Source organism: Syngnathus acus, chromosome 9, assembly GCF_901709675.1.
Source record: "Syngnathus acus chromosome 9, fSynAcu1.2, whole genome shotgun sequence".
Classification (NCBI taxonomy): Eukaryota; Metazoa; Chordata; class Actinopteri; order Syngnathiformes; family Syngnathidae; genus Syngnathus; species Syngnathus acus.
In genome coordinates this window covers 3,326,282-3,341,178 of record NC_051094.1, presented here as the reverse complement: position 1 = coordinate 3,341,178, position 14,897 = coordinate 3,326,282, and the positions used below count along the sequence as shown (strand labels likewise).

Below are 14,897 nucleotides of genomic sequence, written 5' to 3'. Positions count from 1 at the left end.
ACACAATGCACGCTCTGCGTCATCCAATCACATGCATCCCTCCCCTCACGTGACAATGCGTCATCTTGGACTAGATGTGATTGCGGAAGTCTTCCGATGTCGTCTCGTCGGCGCAGTTCCCTCCATTAATCTGGTTTGCGAGTCCGGAGTTGGGTACCGATTGGGGCTTGCTATATGTAGAATCTCCATTTTACACCGCGACCAGGTAAGGATGTCGCCAAATCGCCTATGCGGCCGTTTTTTTTTTTTTTGTTCTTGTCCGTTCATGTAAAATAATGACCTGGTTAGCTACATGTGGCTAACGCGACATCCACGGCATGCATCTGACTGTGTTAAATTAGACATTTCTGAAGCACTATGAGACAGAAAAAAAACACGTTTTAATGTGGGACACATTCATACTACTTTCATTGTTGTACCGTCATTTTATGATAACGTTGCGCCGTTTGTCTCACGAAAAGTGTGACATTTTCTGGTTGTAAATTGTGTTTATCCACGTCCGATGGTGGAAAAAAAGTTAGTGATTAATTTGTTTATTTCGGCATGTGCACGAAAGTGTTACAGTTTTCATTGTATGCACGAAACAAACACAGAACTCGCCGTGCCGTATAAGACGATTTGTTCAAAAGTGAGCAGTTTAAGACGCTTTACCTGTCAAGTACATTAGATTAGGGCAACGTTTACCATTGAGTCAAGACTCACATTTTACTATCCAAATTCTTACATAACACAAAGGAACAACTTCTACAAAATATAAATGTACAAAAATAATGATCTCTTTTCAATTTACTGACATATTTAAAAGGTCAATCTTCTGTCAGAGCATTTCATTGTTCTGCATGCCACTAACATACATCAACGAAGCTTCACAATCGGAATCAAGCTCAATTTATCAGCGCTACAAAAAAAAAAAGTTGCACGTAAACAACTCGAAGTCCAATTTATCCAAAAAGTTACTTCAGTAGCTGTAATGGAGCAAATGTAGCACATTAATTACTACTGCAACCGTCGCGATCCTTTGAGAGTGTATGGCTCGTGTGACATGTGTCACCAAAAGTGTATGGTTGGCGTTTGTGTGGTTAAAAAAAGATTCCTGCAGAGCTTTGACGCAGAAATGCAACTTTTAATTGTAATTTTCAAGTGTGTCAATTAATCCCTGCAGCCCTAGTGTTTGTGTTTTAGTGTCCGAGGTTGGGCCGCCGTCATGGCAGACCACAGTGATGTCAGTCTACCACCGGAGGAGCGCGTCCGCATTCTTACCAAGAAGGGGAGCTGGGTGGACATCAACGACGACATGCCCCTGCGCCGCTACTTCCGCTCGGGCATGGAGATGATCCGCATGGCCAACATCTATGCCGAGGAAGGCAACATCGAACGCGCTTTCATCCTCTACAATAAGTACATCACGTAAGAGATGCCTCCCCAGGACTGTGTGGAGATGTGCCCCAGCAATCTTGACCTTCTCCTTGTCTCCGCCACGTAGGCTCTTTGTCGAAAAGCTTCCCAAGCACCTGGATTATAAAACGGCAAATATTCCAGAGAAAAAGGACACGCAAAAGGTACGTGCAAAATGTCTGCCGAACCTTTTGTTACGCTTTCTTCACATTTGTGTTATCCTCCAGAAATTGAAGGATGTGGCGTTTCCTCAAGCCGAGATCTTGAAAAAAGCACTTCTCAAGAGATTTGAGCTAGACTACGAGCAGTACTGTGTCAAGAAGGTAAACACGACAATAAAGGCAGGTGGCTATTAATTATTGCTTCGCTAAACATTCTCCTTGAACGTCCGAATTTCCCATTTACGTTACGCCTCACACTTTTTTTTTTTTAACTGCTGTTGCAAACAAATTGCCCCAAGGGGACTATAAAGCATCTTGAAGTGACATTTTAAGTAGATACGCAACACGCGGTGTATTAGGGGTGGAAAGACATCTCATTTGCTGCAAGTTGGGTACATTTGAGGTTCACAGCGCATTCATGATCTAAATATGGTGCATTACAAGTATGTATACAAATCTTCACTTGACAAAAAAAAAAAAAGGCATTTTGTGGTGAAATGGCACATTAGACGTCCATAAAGAGTATGTACGATGTGGATATGCTTAACCAACAGAATTTACAGTACATTGGAGAATGATATCTAAAAATGGGACGTTATAGACAGACTGGGTTGCACCAATACCACACCAGTATCAGTATCAGCGCTGATACCGTAAATCTGTACTCATAAATGCTCTGAAACTACCACACAATACCATTTTACCAGCCCCCCCAAAACTAGCATAAATGTCAACTACTAACTGTACCTGTATATTTAGTCAAACGCAGTTTCTTCTTAAAAAGTCTGCTAGCTTAATGCTAACAGATGATAATGCTCCTTCCAGAAAGCCGAGGAGGAGGCTCTGGCTCTGCAGCAGTCCCGCCAGCGGGCGCTGGACGCCGAACGGGAACGCGTGGCCGTAATGCAGCGGCGGCAGCAAGAGCAGGAGCAGTTCAGCGCCTTTGAGGAGATGATTCGGCGCCAGGATCTGGAGCGAGAGCGCCAACGCGTTCTGCTGGAGTTGGGCCAGCCCTCGGCACCTCCCCCGGACGCACCGCTCATCCCGGGCATCCGAGGCCCGCCACTCATCTCGCCCACCCCGCCGCACAGCCCCAGGGACCCATCTGCCAACTGCCCTCCCTCATCCGTAGCCACGCCCAGCTTCGATCGTGCCCTCAAGCCCGGCGCGCTGGCCAGCCCTGGGAACAATGGTAAGTGTGTGGACATCAAGAGATGAGCCCCAGACTTAACATGCGGGCAGAACGTTTTGAATTGTGGCCACTGTGTAGCTCGAAGACGAGTTTGCCATCCGGAATTGTAGGCACCAATTTATGGTTGCAAAAGACAAAGTCGTGTACAGAAAATATAAATTAATGATACATTAGGGCTGTCGTGGACAAATCTTTTTAAAATTGACTAAGCTGTCAATGACCCTGGTGATTTTGGACACATTTCCCCACAATAATGTTGTCACTTTACCCTCGCCCAGGATCTCTGATGGAGCACGCTGCGCTATGCTAAGTTAGCTGGAAAAGCTTTACCATGCACTGAGACACGTTTAACCGGTCACGGCAATTTAGCGGAAGACGCTTTGCTGCCGCGGCGAGGCCAAAGCTTGTTCAATGCTGGCTGATTTTAAAAAACGCCAAAGGTGAATTGTCACAATATTGAGCACCAAGCCCAGTTGACCCAACGGCAGACCAACACGTCATGCGTTCCCGGGTCCGCAAGCACCGCTTTGTGAGAATTACACAAAACACGCGTTCTAACGTGTTACGTAGCAGCTCTTCGCAATCTCTCACCGTCGATAAATAGGGCACGATGGTAAAACGTCATGTGGAGAAAATAGTCAAGCGTGCTTGCTTCAAGCCATTTCTTTGGCACTATCTACCAACGTTGACGGTAAAGGTGGCACATGACAGAGAGAGAGAGAGAGAAGTTGACGGGACGGATAGTAAGCCCAAAAGTTGTCATTTCATGCAGACTTTCGACATATTGAGTGGCCACAATTGATAAAAAAGAAACGCTGTGTTGTCAACTCGCCTTATCGTCCTACCCGCCCCTAGCTGAGCTGATGGCGGACGCCCTCCGCCAGCTCCTCGTGCCGTCGGAAGTGTGTCGAAGTTTCCTGCGGCTGGCCGAGGCCAACACCAGCCGGGCCGTGGAAACCTGCGGCATCCTCTGCGGGAAACTGGTACTCGAGCCCAATATCCAAATATTGATTCCATTCGAAAAATAGGGCCATCTCCACTACTTGCCCGTAAATGTAAAGCAATCTATATTTGATGTTTTGACATCTCAATATGAACGGCAATTGACTTCTTTTGACAGTTAAGTGTTACCAATGGCAAAAGTCTGTCCAATTGTTAACTTTCCAGACCAGAAACACATTCACCGTGACGCACGTCATCGTTCCCAAGCAGTGCGGCGGCCCAGACTATTGCGACACGGAAAACGAAGAGGAGCTCTTCCTCATACAGGACCAGTATGATCTTATCACCCTGGGCTGGATTCACGTGAGTCAACCTCCAAAGCGGAAACTCCTCTCAGTGTAGTTGCAACGTGAAAAACCAGTCACGCCGACATTCGCGTTCATCTCGTCAAGCACGTCTTGCAGACGAGACGAGAAGCTTGACTTACGAGGAGGAGGAGGAGGAGGAGGAGGTTAGCGCCAAAGCTAACCTATTTCCCGTCACATTCGTGTGAGTTCGCTAATGAAAGGACGTAGCCGAGCGGGACTTGCTCAATCGTATCTGATTGTGCTGTGATTATTCAATACACGTAGTATCTTAGCTATGCACTTTCTTCATTTTGTTTTTCTTTTTCTAGACTCACCCAACCCAGACGGCGTTCTTGTCCAGCGTGGACCTGCACACGCACTGCTCGTATCAGATGATGCTACCTGAGTCCATCGCCATCGTCTGCTCGCCCAAGTTCAACGAGTGAGGCTCGCTTGTCGTAAAAAAAGAAATGACAAAATCGGTCACGTTTCTTCCTTCCAGGGTGGGCTACTTCAGACTGACGGATCGGGGAACCAATGAGATCTCCTCATGTAAGCAAAAGGGATTTCACCCTCACAGTAAAGACCCGCCGCTATTTACAGTGAGTACACTTGACGACGCAAAGCTGCAAGTTCAAGTTGACGGTAAACAAAAGGTGCTGATTCCCGGCAAGACACGAAGCGCCTTTGGTGCGCTGAGGGAACTGTTTTAAAACAAAAAAATTTGGGGAGCGGGGACTCTTCATAATTGTAATGCCTTTGTGTGTTTTCCTTTAAACGCAGCATGCTGGCCACGTCACGATCTCCAACGACGCCGTCTCCGTGATGGATTTGCGGTGATTCGCGTTTCCCCCGCCCCCCCCCCCCCCCCCCTTTGGCCCCTCTCCTTTTCCTTCGACGATGACACTCAAAGACTGTTTTATCGCACCAGAGAGTTTTTATTTGTTTCCAGGACGTGTGTCCGCATCGTCCTGCAAACCAGAAGTGTTCTCTGAAGGAACAACAAAAACGAACAACTTTGTCATTATCTTTGGCGTCTGCTGTTGAATGCATTTGTGTTCTTCTACAAGCTTTCGCCTGACTGATATGGGCGCCAAGGGCGGGGATGTGGGTAACAATGGATGTTCAGACTTTGTTAAAGGCGGTTGGAACTCAGGTGCAAACTCATCAAACATCTTTTTTAAATTTTTTTTGAAAGGGCATCGGTCGAAGCTTGTGTTCCTCGCGTGTCTTTGCTTCTAAAAGCGTGAATGTACAACTCCACTAACCCCCCCACCTCGCGCGCTGTTCTCACCTCAAGTTTTGGTTTGTGACCCTCTTTGTGAAGAATTACACCACCCCCAATGTACATATGCAAATATCTTCCGTTATAAAATGCCAAGAAGAAATAAACTAACTGTACTTGTTTTGGCACGTTTGTCTCCCTGCCTCTGTCATTAAGAGCATTTTTTAACAATCTTAACATCCATCCATCTTCTGTACCGCTTTGTCTCCACGGGGGTCGCGGGGATGCTGGAGCCTATCCCAGCTGTCATCGAGCAGTAGGCGGAGGACACCCTGAACCGGTTGCCAGCCAATCGCAGGGCACACAGAGACGAACAACCATCTGCGCGCGCACTCTCACCTAGGGGCAATTTGGAGTGCTCAATCGGCCTACCAAGCATGTTTTTGGGGATGTGGGAGGAAACCGGAGTGCCCGGAGAAACCCCACACGGACACGGGGAGAACATGCAAACTCCGCACAGGGAGGGCCGGAGGTGGAATCAAACCCGCACCCTCCTAACTGTGAGGCCGACGTGCTAGCCAGTGCGCCACCGAGCCGCCTCAATCTTAACATTTAACACCAAATGTTGTGAAGGTTTTCTTTTTTATTTGTATTCAATTTGATGAAAGCATTTCAATACCATATGGGTAACAATACACGGTTTCGATAAATAGTACACAGTACATTATTTAGAAAATCGTGCTTTAGTACTTCAATAATTAGTCAGGTCAAATATACAATATCCAGATTATTTAAGTCATTTATTGAAAAAAAACGAGATTGCTTCTCATTACTATGATGTATTCGCCTAAAATTATTTCTACCAATTAATCTCTTGTGCGCTATCATAATTACCCCCAATATTTAATGACAAGAACCGTGCAAAAAAATGTAACTTGAACTTGAAGGGTTTGCCCGATGAAGGCGCTGAAGTGACCTTCCGATTAAACAACGACGACGAAGAAGAACAGTAACAATAGTCCAGTCCGGATGGTGGCGCTAATGCTCTATAGAAGCTGGTTGCCAACCGTCATTAAATAAAAGAAGAAAAGCGTCAACATCCGAGTCAAATTAGCAAAAACTTCTGACCTCAAAACATCATTTGACTCTTTTTGCAACCAGAAGACGCCAACATGGGGAAGCGGCAGCATCAAAAGGACAAAATGTAAATTTCGATTACAGTAATTATGTTTGATTATGTGCCGTCACCGCATAGTTACAACGCGCCTGTTGTTGTTAGCTCCCGTGACCAATGCTAACGAGCTGTTTATCGCTGATTCAAACGTGTTGAAGTTATTACTTTTGAACCCATCGTTATGAAAATGAATGGCGTTTACTCTCGCCGTTGTCTGAGGTCATCCCAACCAGCACGACTGTCTGTTTTCCTCCGTTAAAAGCGTCGTGTTCTTCGCCCACGCAGGTATATTACGTGTACTGAGTACACTAACTTCTATGGAGGCAAGCGGGCGGGTAAGTTAAAATAAATTACCTTTTCAAATAAGGACATTTTTAATCCACGGCATTAGTTCTCAAGCCTGTTGCTCGAGGGCCGATGTCCTGCATGTTTTCTACGAGTCCCGGCGGGCCCTGCTGCTGCAACACAATTGATTCAAATGTTCCGTTAATCAGTCGGCAGAAACTGGATGACGACCCAGATCATTTGAATTGAAATCAATTTGTGTTGCAGCGGGGAGACATGCGGGAAAAAAATGTAATTTCTTCACAACACTTTTCTTTTCATTGTGGCTCTTTCATAACGAATGTCTGTGATTTTAAGCTTCTTAGTCAGTTGTGGTGTTCTGTCCTTGTTTACAAACACGGAGTCCCCTATTGTGAATGTTGTTTATCAATATCAACTTTTGTTTTGGCCGTCAGAAATCCCGCAGGCCAATTTCAGACGCCTTCCGTTCGACCACTGCAGGTGAGCCCCTTGCTCAAACGGCTTGATGTTGCGATGTGCACCGAAGCTCACGTGACTGTGATGTTCTTTTTGTCTTGCTCCCCAGCTTGTCCCTTCAGCCGTTTTCTTATCCCATGTGCACTGCGGACGGTGTCGTTTTTGACCTGCTGTGAGTACGTTCACGTTTGATGACGAGCAGCTTTTGGTTTTATATTGCTTTGGACGTGTTCTCTCTCTCTCTCTCTCTCTCTCTCTCTCTCTCTCTCTCTCTCTCTCTCTCTCTCTCTCTCTCTCTCTCTCTCTCTTAGGAGCATTATTCCTTGGATCAAGAAGTACGGGACGAATCCCATATCTGGAGAGGTAACGGTCACCTCGGCATATTCACAGGTTGGATTCACCTTTGCACAGTTTCTTTTCATTTCTTTTCCTACGCAGAAACTGGAGGCCAAGTCACTGGTCAAGCTCAACTTTTCCAAGAACAACGAAGGTCATTGTCAATGACGAAACAGCTCCAGTTACTTACGAATGCAATGAATGTGCTTTTTCTCAAAAGTCTCGCCCACTTATGACAATGAACGTTCCCCCAGGCAAATATCACTGTCCTGTTCTGTACTCGGTCTTCACAAATAATTCTCACATCGTCGCCAACAAGGTCACCGGCAATGTCTACTCCAATGAGGTGAGTCACAACAACGTGCGCACACACACAAAATACACGAATAGATGTTGGAAGTATGAAAAGAAAAAAAAATGCAAACGAGTAAAAGGGATTCATATTCAAATGCAAAACGAGGAATATAAATACGTTGTGACCAACTGGGACGACTTATGTCTCTGCCTGCCGTTTGCGTGTTTTCAGGCAGTGGAGCAGCTCAACATTAAGACAAAAAATTTCAAAGATCTGCTGACTGATGAAGAATTTACCAGAAAAGACATCATCACGCTTCAGGTTGTTTTTCTTTGAAGCGTGCCGTTTAAGAGTCATCAAGAAGAAACTCGAGGTTCATTTCTTTCTCCCCGCCAGGATCCGAGCAACCTGGACAAGTTCAACGTGGCCAACTTTTTCCATGTGAAAAACGACCTCAAAGTGCCGGATCCCGGTCAGATGTCCATCATATCTTTGCTTCTCAACTGTCGATGTAAGGTAATAACAAAGCTGGTTTGTTGCAATGCAGATGAGGAGAAGGCCAAGCGCGACCCCTCGTACCACCTAAAGACCACCAACCTGGAGACCCGGGAGACCCTGGCCGAGCTGTATAAAGACTACAAGGGGGACCAGCTGCTGGCCGCCACCATGAAGGAACCTGAGTCCAAGAAGACGGACAAGCTCAACATGGTGAGTGGACGCAGCAGATGCCGAATTTTGCCACAATTCACATTGGCAACTTCAGAGGGCGGGCCGGGCCGACGTGTCCACGGGAGGGAGCCAAACACAAGCTTAAAAATTCAAATATGGCCAAAACGAAACCGCAAGAAGCTTCAATCGGCAAAAGCTCAAGCAGTGATGCTGAGACTATTGCAAAAAACGCACAAACCTGAACAAAATTCAGGTTGTGAGCTTTGTTTGCACCGATGTGTAAAATCTGGCCACGAAAGATGGCCATTGGGACCTCCATGGAGAGTGCGCCAACATCTCGCTCGCCCGGGCCGACGTACTCGCATGAGCGGGATGCGCAATTGCGCGTTCCTTCACGTGGGGCAAGTGTGCGCAAAGGCGGACAGAAGCGGCACACTCGACGCCAAAAGCAGAAAAGAATGTTTATCTTCCAGGCTCACTACTCGACGGGTCGAGTGGCCGCCTCCTTCACATCAACGGCCATGACGCCGGCCACCACCAACCAAGCAGGCAAGTCCCCTCAAACCGCTGACACCTGGCTCCAAATACAACATTACAACTCAAGTAAAATGGATATACTTCCGATTAACCCTAACCCTGACTTGAATCGGATTACTTTCTTGCCGAGATAATTTTGATTTGCTAAACTGCAGACATGAAGGATTTTAGGGGGAGGGAAGAATTGCGCAAGACTTTCTTCCAAAAGTCAAACAAAGGCCAAAAAATAATGTTATGTCTTATTAACATTTCAGTTCATTAGACGCAGCAGCTGATGTATCTCAAGGTACACCTGCGACAAACTGATATCGCTGGAAAGTAAAAAAAAAAAAAATAAATTCGCTGAGGCGTCACGAGGAACAATTGCGGACTTGCACGCGGAAAACTGCTGTGCCAGAAGTGAATTGGAACCTGCGTGAAGCTGGCCCCCCACCCAACACAAAATTCAAGGGAAATAGTCTGTTTTGTTTGTGTTGGTCTGCGCTGTAAAAATGTTCATTTGTGCTGCAACGTTTTTATTTAGTTGTGAGCGATTGCATAAGTCATCCAGAGTTCACCCAGGAGTAAAACAAGAGCAGGCGCCTGACTCTGATTTGTGTGTGCGCGCGCTCGCGAGTGTAGACGCCATCGCAGACGACACGGTGCGCTACAGCTACATCAAGAAGAAAGGTTACGTGCGCCTGAACACCAATAAAGGAGACCTCAACGTGGAGTTGCACTGTGACAAGGTATTGCTTTTTTTGGGGGGGGGGGGGGGGGGGGGGGTTGTCGATTTGGGTTGGCCATCACTTCAGCTCCAACACCGCTCACTGGCCACATCGCATGATGGAACGTGAGTACGGATACCCTGCATCCGGGTAGAACAAAATCCGATGGGACACGTTAGCGTTGGGTGACTAACACGATCGTAGCCTGACACATTGTCAAAAGTCACTTGAAGTGAATAATTCCAAGTATTTGTGCATGATGTCATCAGCAGAGATCCTGGGATGCATTTGCAGTATTCCCGCACTAAAAGACAAAAACTAGCCAAAGCCGAAAACGATACAGTTGTCACTAGGGATCCACCGATATGCAAACTATGGCTGATACCGATATCCGATGTAAATTCTTCTGTTATGGCCGATAATCGATCCTTTGTAATATACACTTACCTTTTTGTATTTGAAAAGATCGCAGTCCAGATGTGGCTTGAAAGTGGTGGCTAATTACCAAATACATATTGCACCTTGTCCCTTGTGCTCTGGCAGATTCCCAAAGCGTGTGAGAACTTCATTGGGCTGTGCAAGAGAGGCTACTACGACGGCACTGTCTTCCACCGGTCCATTCGCAATTTTATGGTAAGGACTCAAAAACGAAGTTGTCCTTCTCCTCATTGGTGAGCCTAACTAAAGCTAAGCCCCACTCCCACCCCTTCTCGGTCTTCCAGATTCAAGGAGGCGACCCGACCGGCACGGGCACAGGTACTGCCCGCCGCACACTCGACTCAGAAACTTGCGCAACAAACGGCCCGTCCCGTCTGTGTTTGCATCTCCTTTTGGGGGGAGTGTGTAGACATGGAAGTGGGGGCCGCTGCTTAAAAAAAAAAAAAAAAAAGAGGCATTCCAGACGTGAAGAGGGATTGGGCGCTATGCCAGGCCGCCTTACATCACAGCGTATGTTGCGGCGGCAGCGTAAAGCGCCTCCAGTGCAACTTGAGTCGTTTGCCGTCATCAAATGCTCAACTCAGCTCAGTGGCCTAGTGGTAGAGCCCTGAGGCTGGAAGGTTGTGGCTTCCAACCCCGACCGGGTCATACCAAAGACTATAAAAATGGGACCCATTGCCTCCCTGCTTGGCACTCAGCATCAAGGGTTGGAATTGGGGGGTGAGATCACCAAATGATTTCCGAGCACGGCACCGCTGCTGCTTACTGCTCCCCTCTCCCCCAGGGGATGGATCAAAATCACACGGGGATGGGTTAAATGCAGAGGACAAATTTCACCACACCCAGATGTGTGTGTGACGATCACTGGGGCTTTAACTGCTTGCTTGACGGTTTGTCAAGTCCAATATAGCAGAACCTCTAAAGTCACACATGCGATGTTTTTTGTTCTGGTTTTATTTGCCACAAGCAAAGAAATTGGAGGAGGGAAAATCCTCCAAAATGTTGTGCGTTCAAACCAAGTTGTCACGGCCGCGTCGCTTGCGCTTTCACCGCGTACGTTTCCCCGAGCCGGATCCGACCCGCGGGAATTTGCTGATTGCTCCAGTGTCTACGTACGTTGGCCGCAGGTGGAGAGTCCTTCTGGGGGAAAGCTTTCAAGGACGAGTTCCGACCCAACTTGTCCCACACGGGCCGGGGTGTTCTTAGCATGGCTAACTCTGGTCCAAACACCAACAAGTCCCAGTTGTAAGGCATCGCCTCTCGTATTTTCAAGTTTCCTGCAAAGAGAAGAGCTTTGCCATTTGAACATGTGCTTGTGTTTTCCATCAGCTTCATCACATTCCGCTCCTGCTCCTACCTGGACAGGAAACACACAGTGTTTGGAAGGTGAGCGCTTGGTTAGCATGCATCAAAATTCTACCCCTGGAGCAGGTTTCACTGAACTGCGCCCATTTTACGATCATTCCCACAACAGGGTTGTCGGTGGGTTCGAAACGTTGACAGCCATGGAGAGTGTGGAGAGTGACCCCAAAACAGACAAACCAAAGGTGAGAAGCACTGTGGACTCGGGTGAGAAAAAACCCCCAACTTGGTTGGCAGAAGAGACACGGCAGTTGATGAGGACTCCTCATGTAGCGCGCAGTCGAGCCGAATTTGACCATTTTCACTTTGGACATGAAATGTGTTATATAAGCATATATTAATGTATTATTGTTCTCCTAAATTCAGTGTTTTTCCTCTTCAACAGTCTGAGATCAAGATCATAAGCGCGACCGTGTTTGTGGATCCGTACGAAGAGGCCGACGCTGAGGTTAGCTCAAGTTTGGTTTGTTTGCGCCGGATCCTCGCAGCACTTGGAACCGAGCCTGGTTTCAGTTTGGATTTGCGTTTTAGATTGCCGTCGAGCGGGAGAAGGAGCAACAGCAGCAGCAGGAGAAAGAGCAGCAGCTGTCCAGCGCCACCTTGAGGATAACCAATGAAGCACTGGCGCCCAAGGCCTTCAAGCAAGGCGTGGGCAAATACATTAACCCCACCGCAGCAGTGTAAGTGGCCCATGGGTGATATTTTTAGCTATTGATATTTTTTTATTATATTAGGTTTTTTTTTTTTTTTTTTTAAATCTGACAGCTGAGTTATTAGCCTGAATAAAATAGCTCCTGTTTGGTCTTTTCAGCCTTTAAACAAATACTTGAATGACTTTGTCTTTTAGTATTTAACTTTCCTAAGCGCCAACTATGACCCTCCCGAAAGCCTTATCCAAACATGCCAGCACCGTACCACAAACTCGGGTTCATCCCAAATTTAATTGAGCTCCGTATCCTCTTGTGACATGAATTTGTGTGCGACGTTAACCTTGTCGTCGTCCAGGAAACGTCCGACTACAGAAGAAGAAAGCGGTCCTTCGACAAGTAGCGTCGCTGCTGCCAAGAAACCAAAAGGAAAGAGCACTTTTGGGGACTTCAGCTCCTGGTAGCAGCAGTCTGTCACCCAAGTAACCTCAATTTGATTTTTTGGTTTTGTAACTTTTATTTTTGTCGTAGCGTTTGTCACCCAAGCAACCTCAATTTGATAAAAAAAAAAAAAAAAATCTCACTGTTTTAGCAGATTTTGTATTTTTTTTTTTTTCACAAACAAGAAATACTATTTTTTTCCGCTGGCCCTGGGTGCTTTTGTACATCCCTAAAAATGTAATGTCAAATCATGTGATAAAGGCTTCCTGCACCACTTTCAAGATGGAAGTCATTTTTCTTTTATCCTAATGTCATTGGGCAGGAGGCCAATCGCAGGGCACACAGAGACGAACAACCATCCGCACTCGCACTCACACCGAGGGGCAATTTGGAAGGCTCAATCGGCCTATACCAAGCATGTTTTTGGGATTTGAGAGGAAACTGGAGAAAACCCACTAATTATTATTCAGGCCGTTAGCATGTGGAAGTTGCGTTGCACACACATGCTGACACAGGGTGACGTCGGGGTGTAAACACATATACCCCACCCATGTGACTTCTAGTCCTGTCCGAATGGAACATTTTTACTGCACAGCTCCGATGGTAAACAGTGATTACTTTGTTTACCCATGTAATAATAATCCCGTCCGAATGGGGCTTTAGTGTTTCGCAGTGTGATAAAGACCTCTGATGAAAATGTTCCCTTCAATTCTACATTCCAGCACTGAGAAAATAAACTGGTGGTCTGCAGAATCAAAAGCTTTATTTAATAAAACAAAAAGAAAACAATCATATGATTGATAGAGGTACCACAGTGAGCATGAAAGAAACATGTATTTTATTTAGCCTATTTGCAATTTGGGTCAGGTCGGTTCGGCAGGTCGCAGTGCACGTTTGCATGAAACAAAGTCAGGAGTGATGCTACAGATTTGTGTCCATGGTTGTCATCTTGTGACTTTTTTTTTTTTTACACTAGTGTGGTGAAATTTTGAGAAGCTGTCAAAGTGAATGCTTCATTTGCGCCATACTACATTAGGCGTAGGATTTAATGACATCACCGGCCTTGTGTGGGCTTTGCATGTTTTCTCCATCCCTGCGTGGGTTTCCTCCCGCGTTCCGAACACACGCATGATAGGCCAAATGACCGCTCCTAATCACACGCATGATAGGCGGAATGACCGCTCCTAATTGGTTTTTTTTTTTTAATGGTGACGGGCTACCCACGACCCTCGTGAGGATAAGCGCTTCAGGACAATGGATAGATTTGATGGCAATATCAAAATTGTTACAAAGCATTATACAATTATTTTTTCAAAATTGTTACAAAGAGCAATTCAAAATGCACCCGAATGGCGTCATGAGGAGGTCTGACTAATACTTGTACCTCGGGAGTAATAAATTATGATCAAATTGACCAGAGTATAAAATTCCCCTGTCCAAATCAGTAAACTATTAAATGAGTTAACAGGTGACACCAATTGTCTTTATTATTTTATTTTTTTGGTCAAATAAACATGGTAAAACACACATGGAATATTAATGCATGGTAAATTTAACAATAAGTAAATGAAATATAAGAAATCAATGATGAAAATGCATGGTAAATCTAAGAGAATAATAACATGGTAAATTGAACAAAATAATAATGCATGGTAAATCATAATATCACGTTAAGAAGAAGAAGAATGCATGGTAAACAGAATAACACGGTAAATCTAACAAAAAGACTAATGCATGATAAATTGAACAAAATAATAATGCATGGTAAATCATAATATCACGTTAAGTCAAGAAGAAGAATGCATGGTAACTTAAACAGAATAATAACACATGGTAAATCTAACAAGACGACTAATGGCTGGTTAATCACTCATAAGAATGCATGGTAAATCAATCAGTCAATCAAAATGCATGGTAAACCAAGCAGAATGATCATGCAAGGTCAATTGCATTCATATGATTACTCGCAACTTGCATTGGCACTTTCCAAATCCAGCGGATAACGCGCTGTGGGCATCTTACACACGTAGCCTTTGAGTTGCATGCAGGACATCTTCTTCCATTTGCCAGACTGAAAGTCAAAATGAGATTGATTTTAAATCTTAACTTGTCTTCGGCGAGCGGGTCAATCTTTTCTGCACCTACCTGGCTCAAGGTGGCCACGCAATTCTCCATCAGGCCGGTAGGTTTTCCCGGAGGTGCCCAGTTGGTGAAGGTCGTCACCTTCCGGCGGTCCGACCACACGAATCTGCCGCGATTGACCAGGT

General features: G+C 45.8%; 3 protein-coding genes and 1 long non-coding RNA gene across 6 annotated transcripts in view; 3 read left to right on the top strand and 1 right to left on the bottom strand.

The window, feature by feature from the left end:
• Positions 1–14,897, top strand: part of LOC119127193 — a 665,522-nt gene that overhangs the window by 338,149 nt on the left and 312,476 nt on the right. The window lies entirely within an intron of this gene.
• stambpb (STAM binding protein b) lies at positions 90–5,450 on the top strand. Of its 3 annotated transcripts, XM_037259101.1 has the most exons (10): positions 96–205; positions 1,183–1,407; positions 1,484–1,559; positions 1,623–1,718; positions 2,382–2,748; positions 3,604–3,731; positions 3,916–4,053; positions 4,367–4,479; positions 4,540–4,639; positions 4,821–5,450. In XM_037259101.1, the coding sequence occupies exons 2-10, from the start codon at positions 1,205–1,207 to the stop codon at positions 4,875–4,877; spliced, it is 1,278 nt and encodes a 425-aa protein (XP_037114996.1). In that variant the 5' UTR covers positions 96–205; positions 1,183–1,204; the 3' UTR covers positions 4,878–5,450. The 3 variants fall into 3 exon arrangements, with proteins under 3 accessions (XP_037114998.1, XP_037114997.1, XP_037114996.1); XM_037259103.1 differs by lacking the exon at positions 4,821–5,450 and having other exon boundaries at positions 90–205; positions 4,540–4,814; XM_037259102.1 differs by lacking the exon at positions 4,821–5,450 and having other exon boundaries at positions 90–205; positions 1,169–1,407; positions 4,540–4,814.
• Positions 2,372–3,614, bottom strand: LOC119127335. The gene is made up of 2 exons (XR_005098807.1): positions 3,453–3,614; positions 2,372–3,063 (listed from the first exon to the last, which is right to left on the bottom strand). It is a non-coding gene; the product is annotated as an uncharacterized LOC119127335 (long non-coding RNA).
• Positions 6,313–12,911, top strand: ppil2 (peptidylprolyl isomerase (cyclophilin)-like 2). Its single transcript, XM_037259054.1, has 20 exons — positions 6,313–6,466; positions 6,722–6,771; positions 7,177–7,222; positions 7,308–7,370; positions 7,510–7,561; positions 7,637–7,688; positions 7,789–7,880; positions 8,061–8,150; positions 8,226–8,301; positions 8,377–8,537; positions 8,972–9,047; positions 9,657–9,763; positions 10,286–10,375; positions 10,465–10,498; positions 11,308–11,425; positions 11,510–11,566; positions 11,655–11,727; positions 11,928–11,990; positions 12,074–12,222; positions 12,548–12,911. Exons 1-20 carry the CDS (start codon positions 6,435–6,437, stop codon positions 12,651–12,653), a joined length of 1,587 nt encoding a protein of 528 aa, XP_037114949.1. The 5' UTR covers positions 6,313–6,434; the 3' UTR covers positions 12,654–12,911.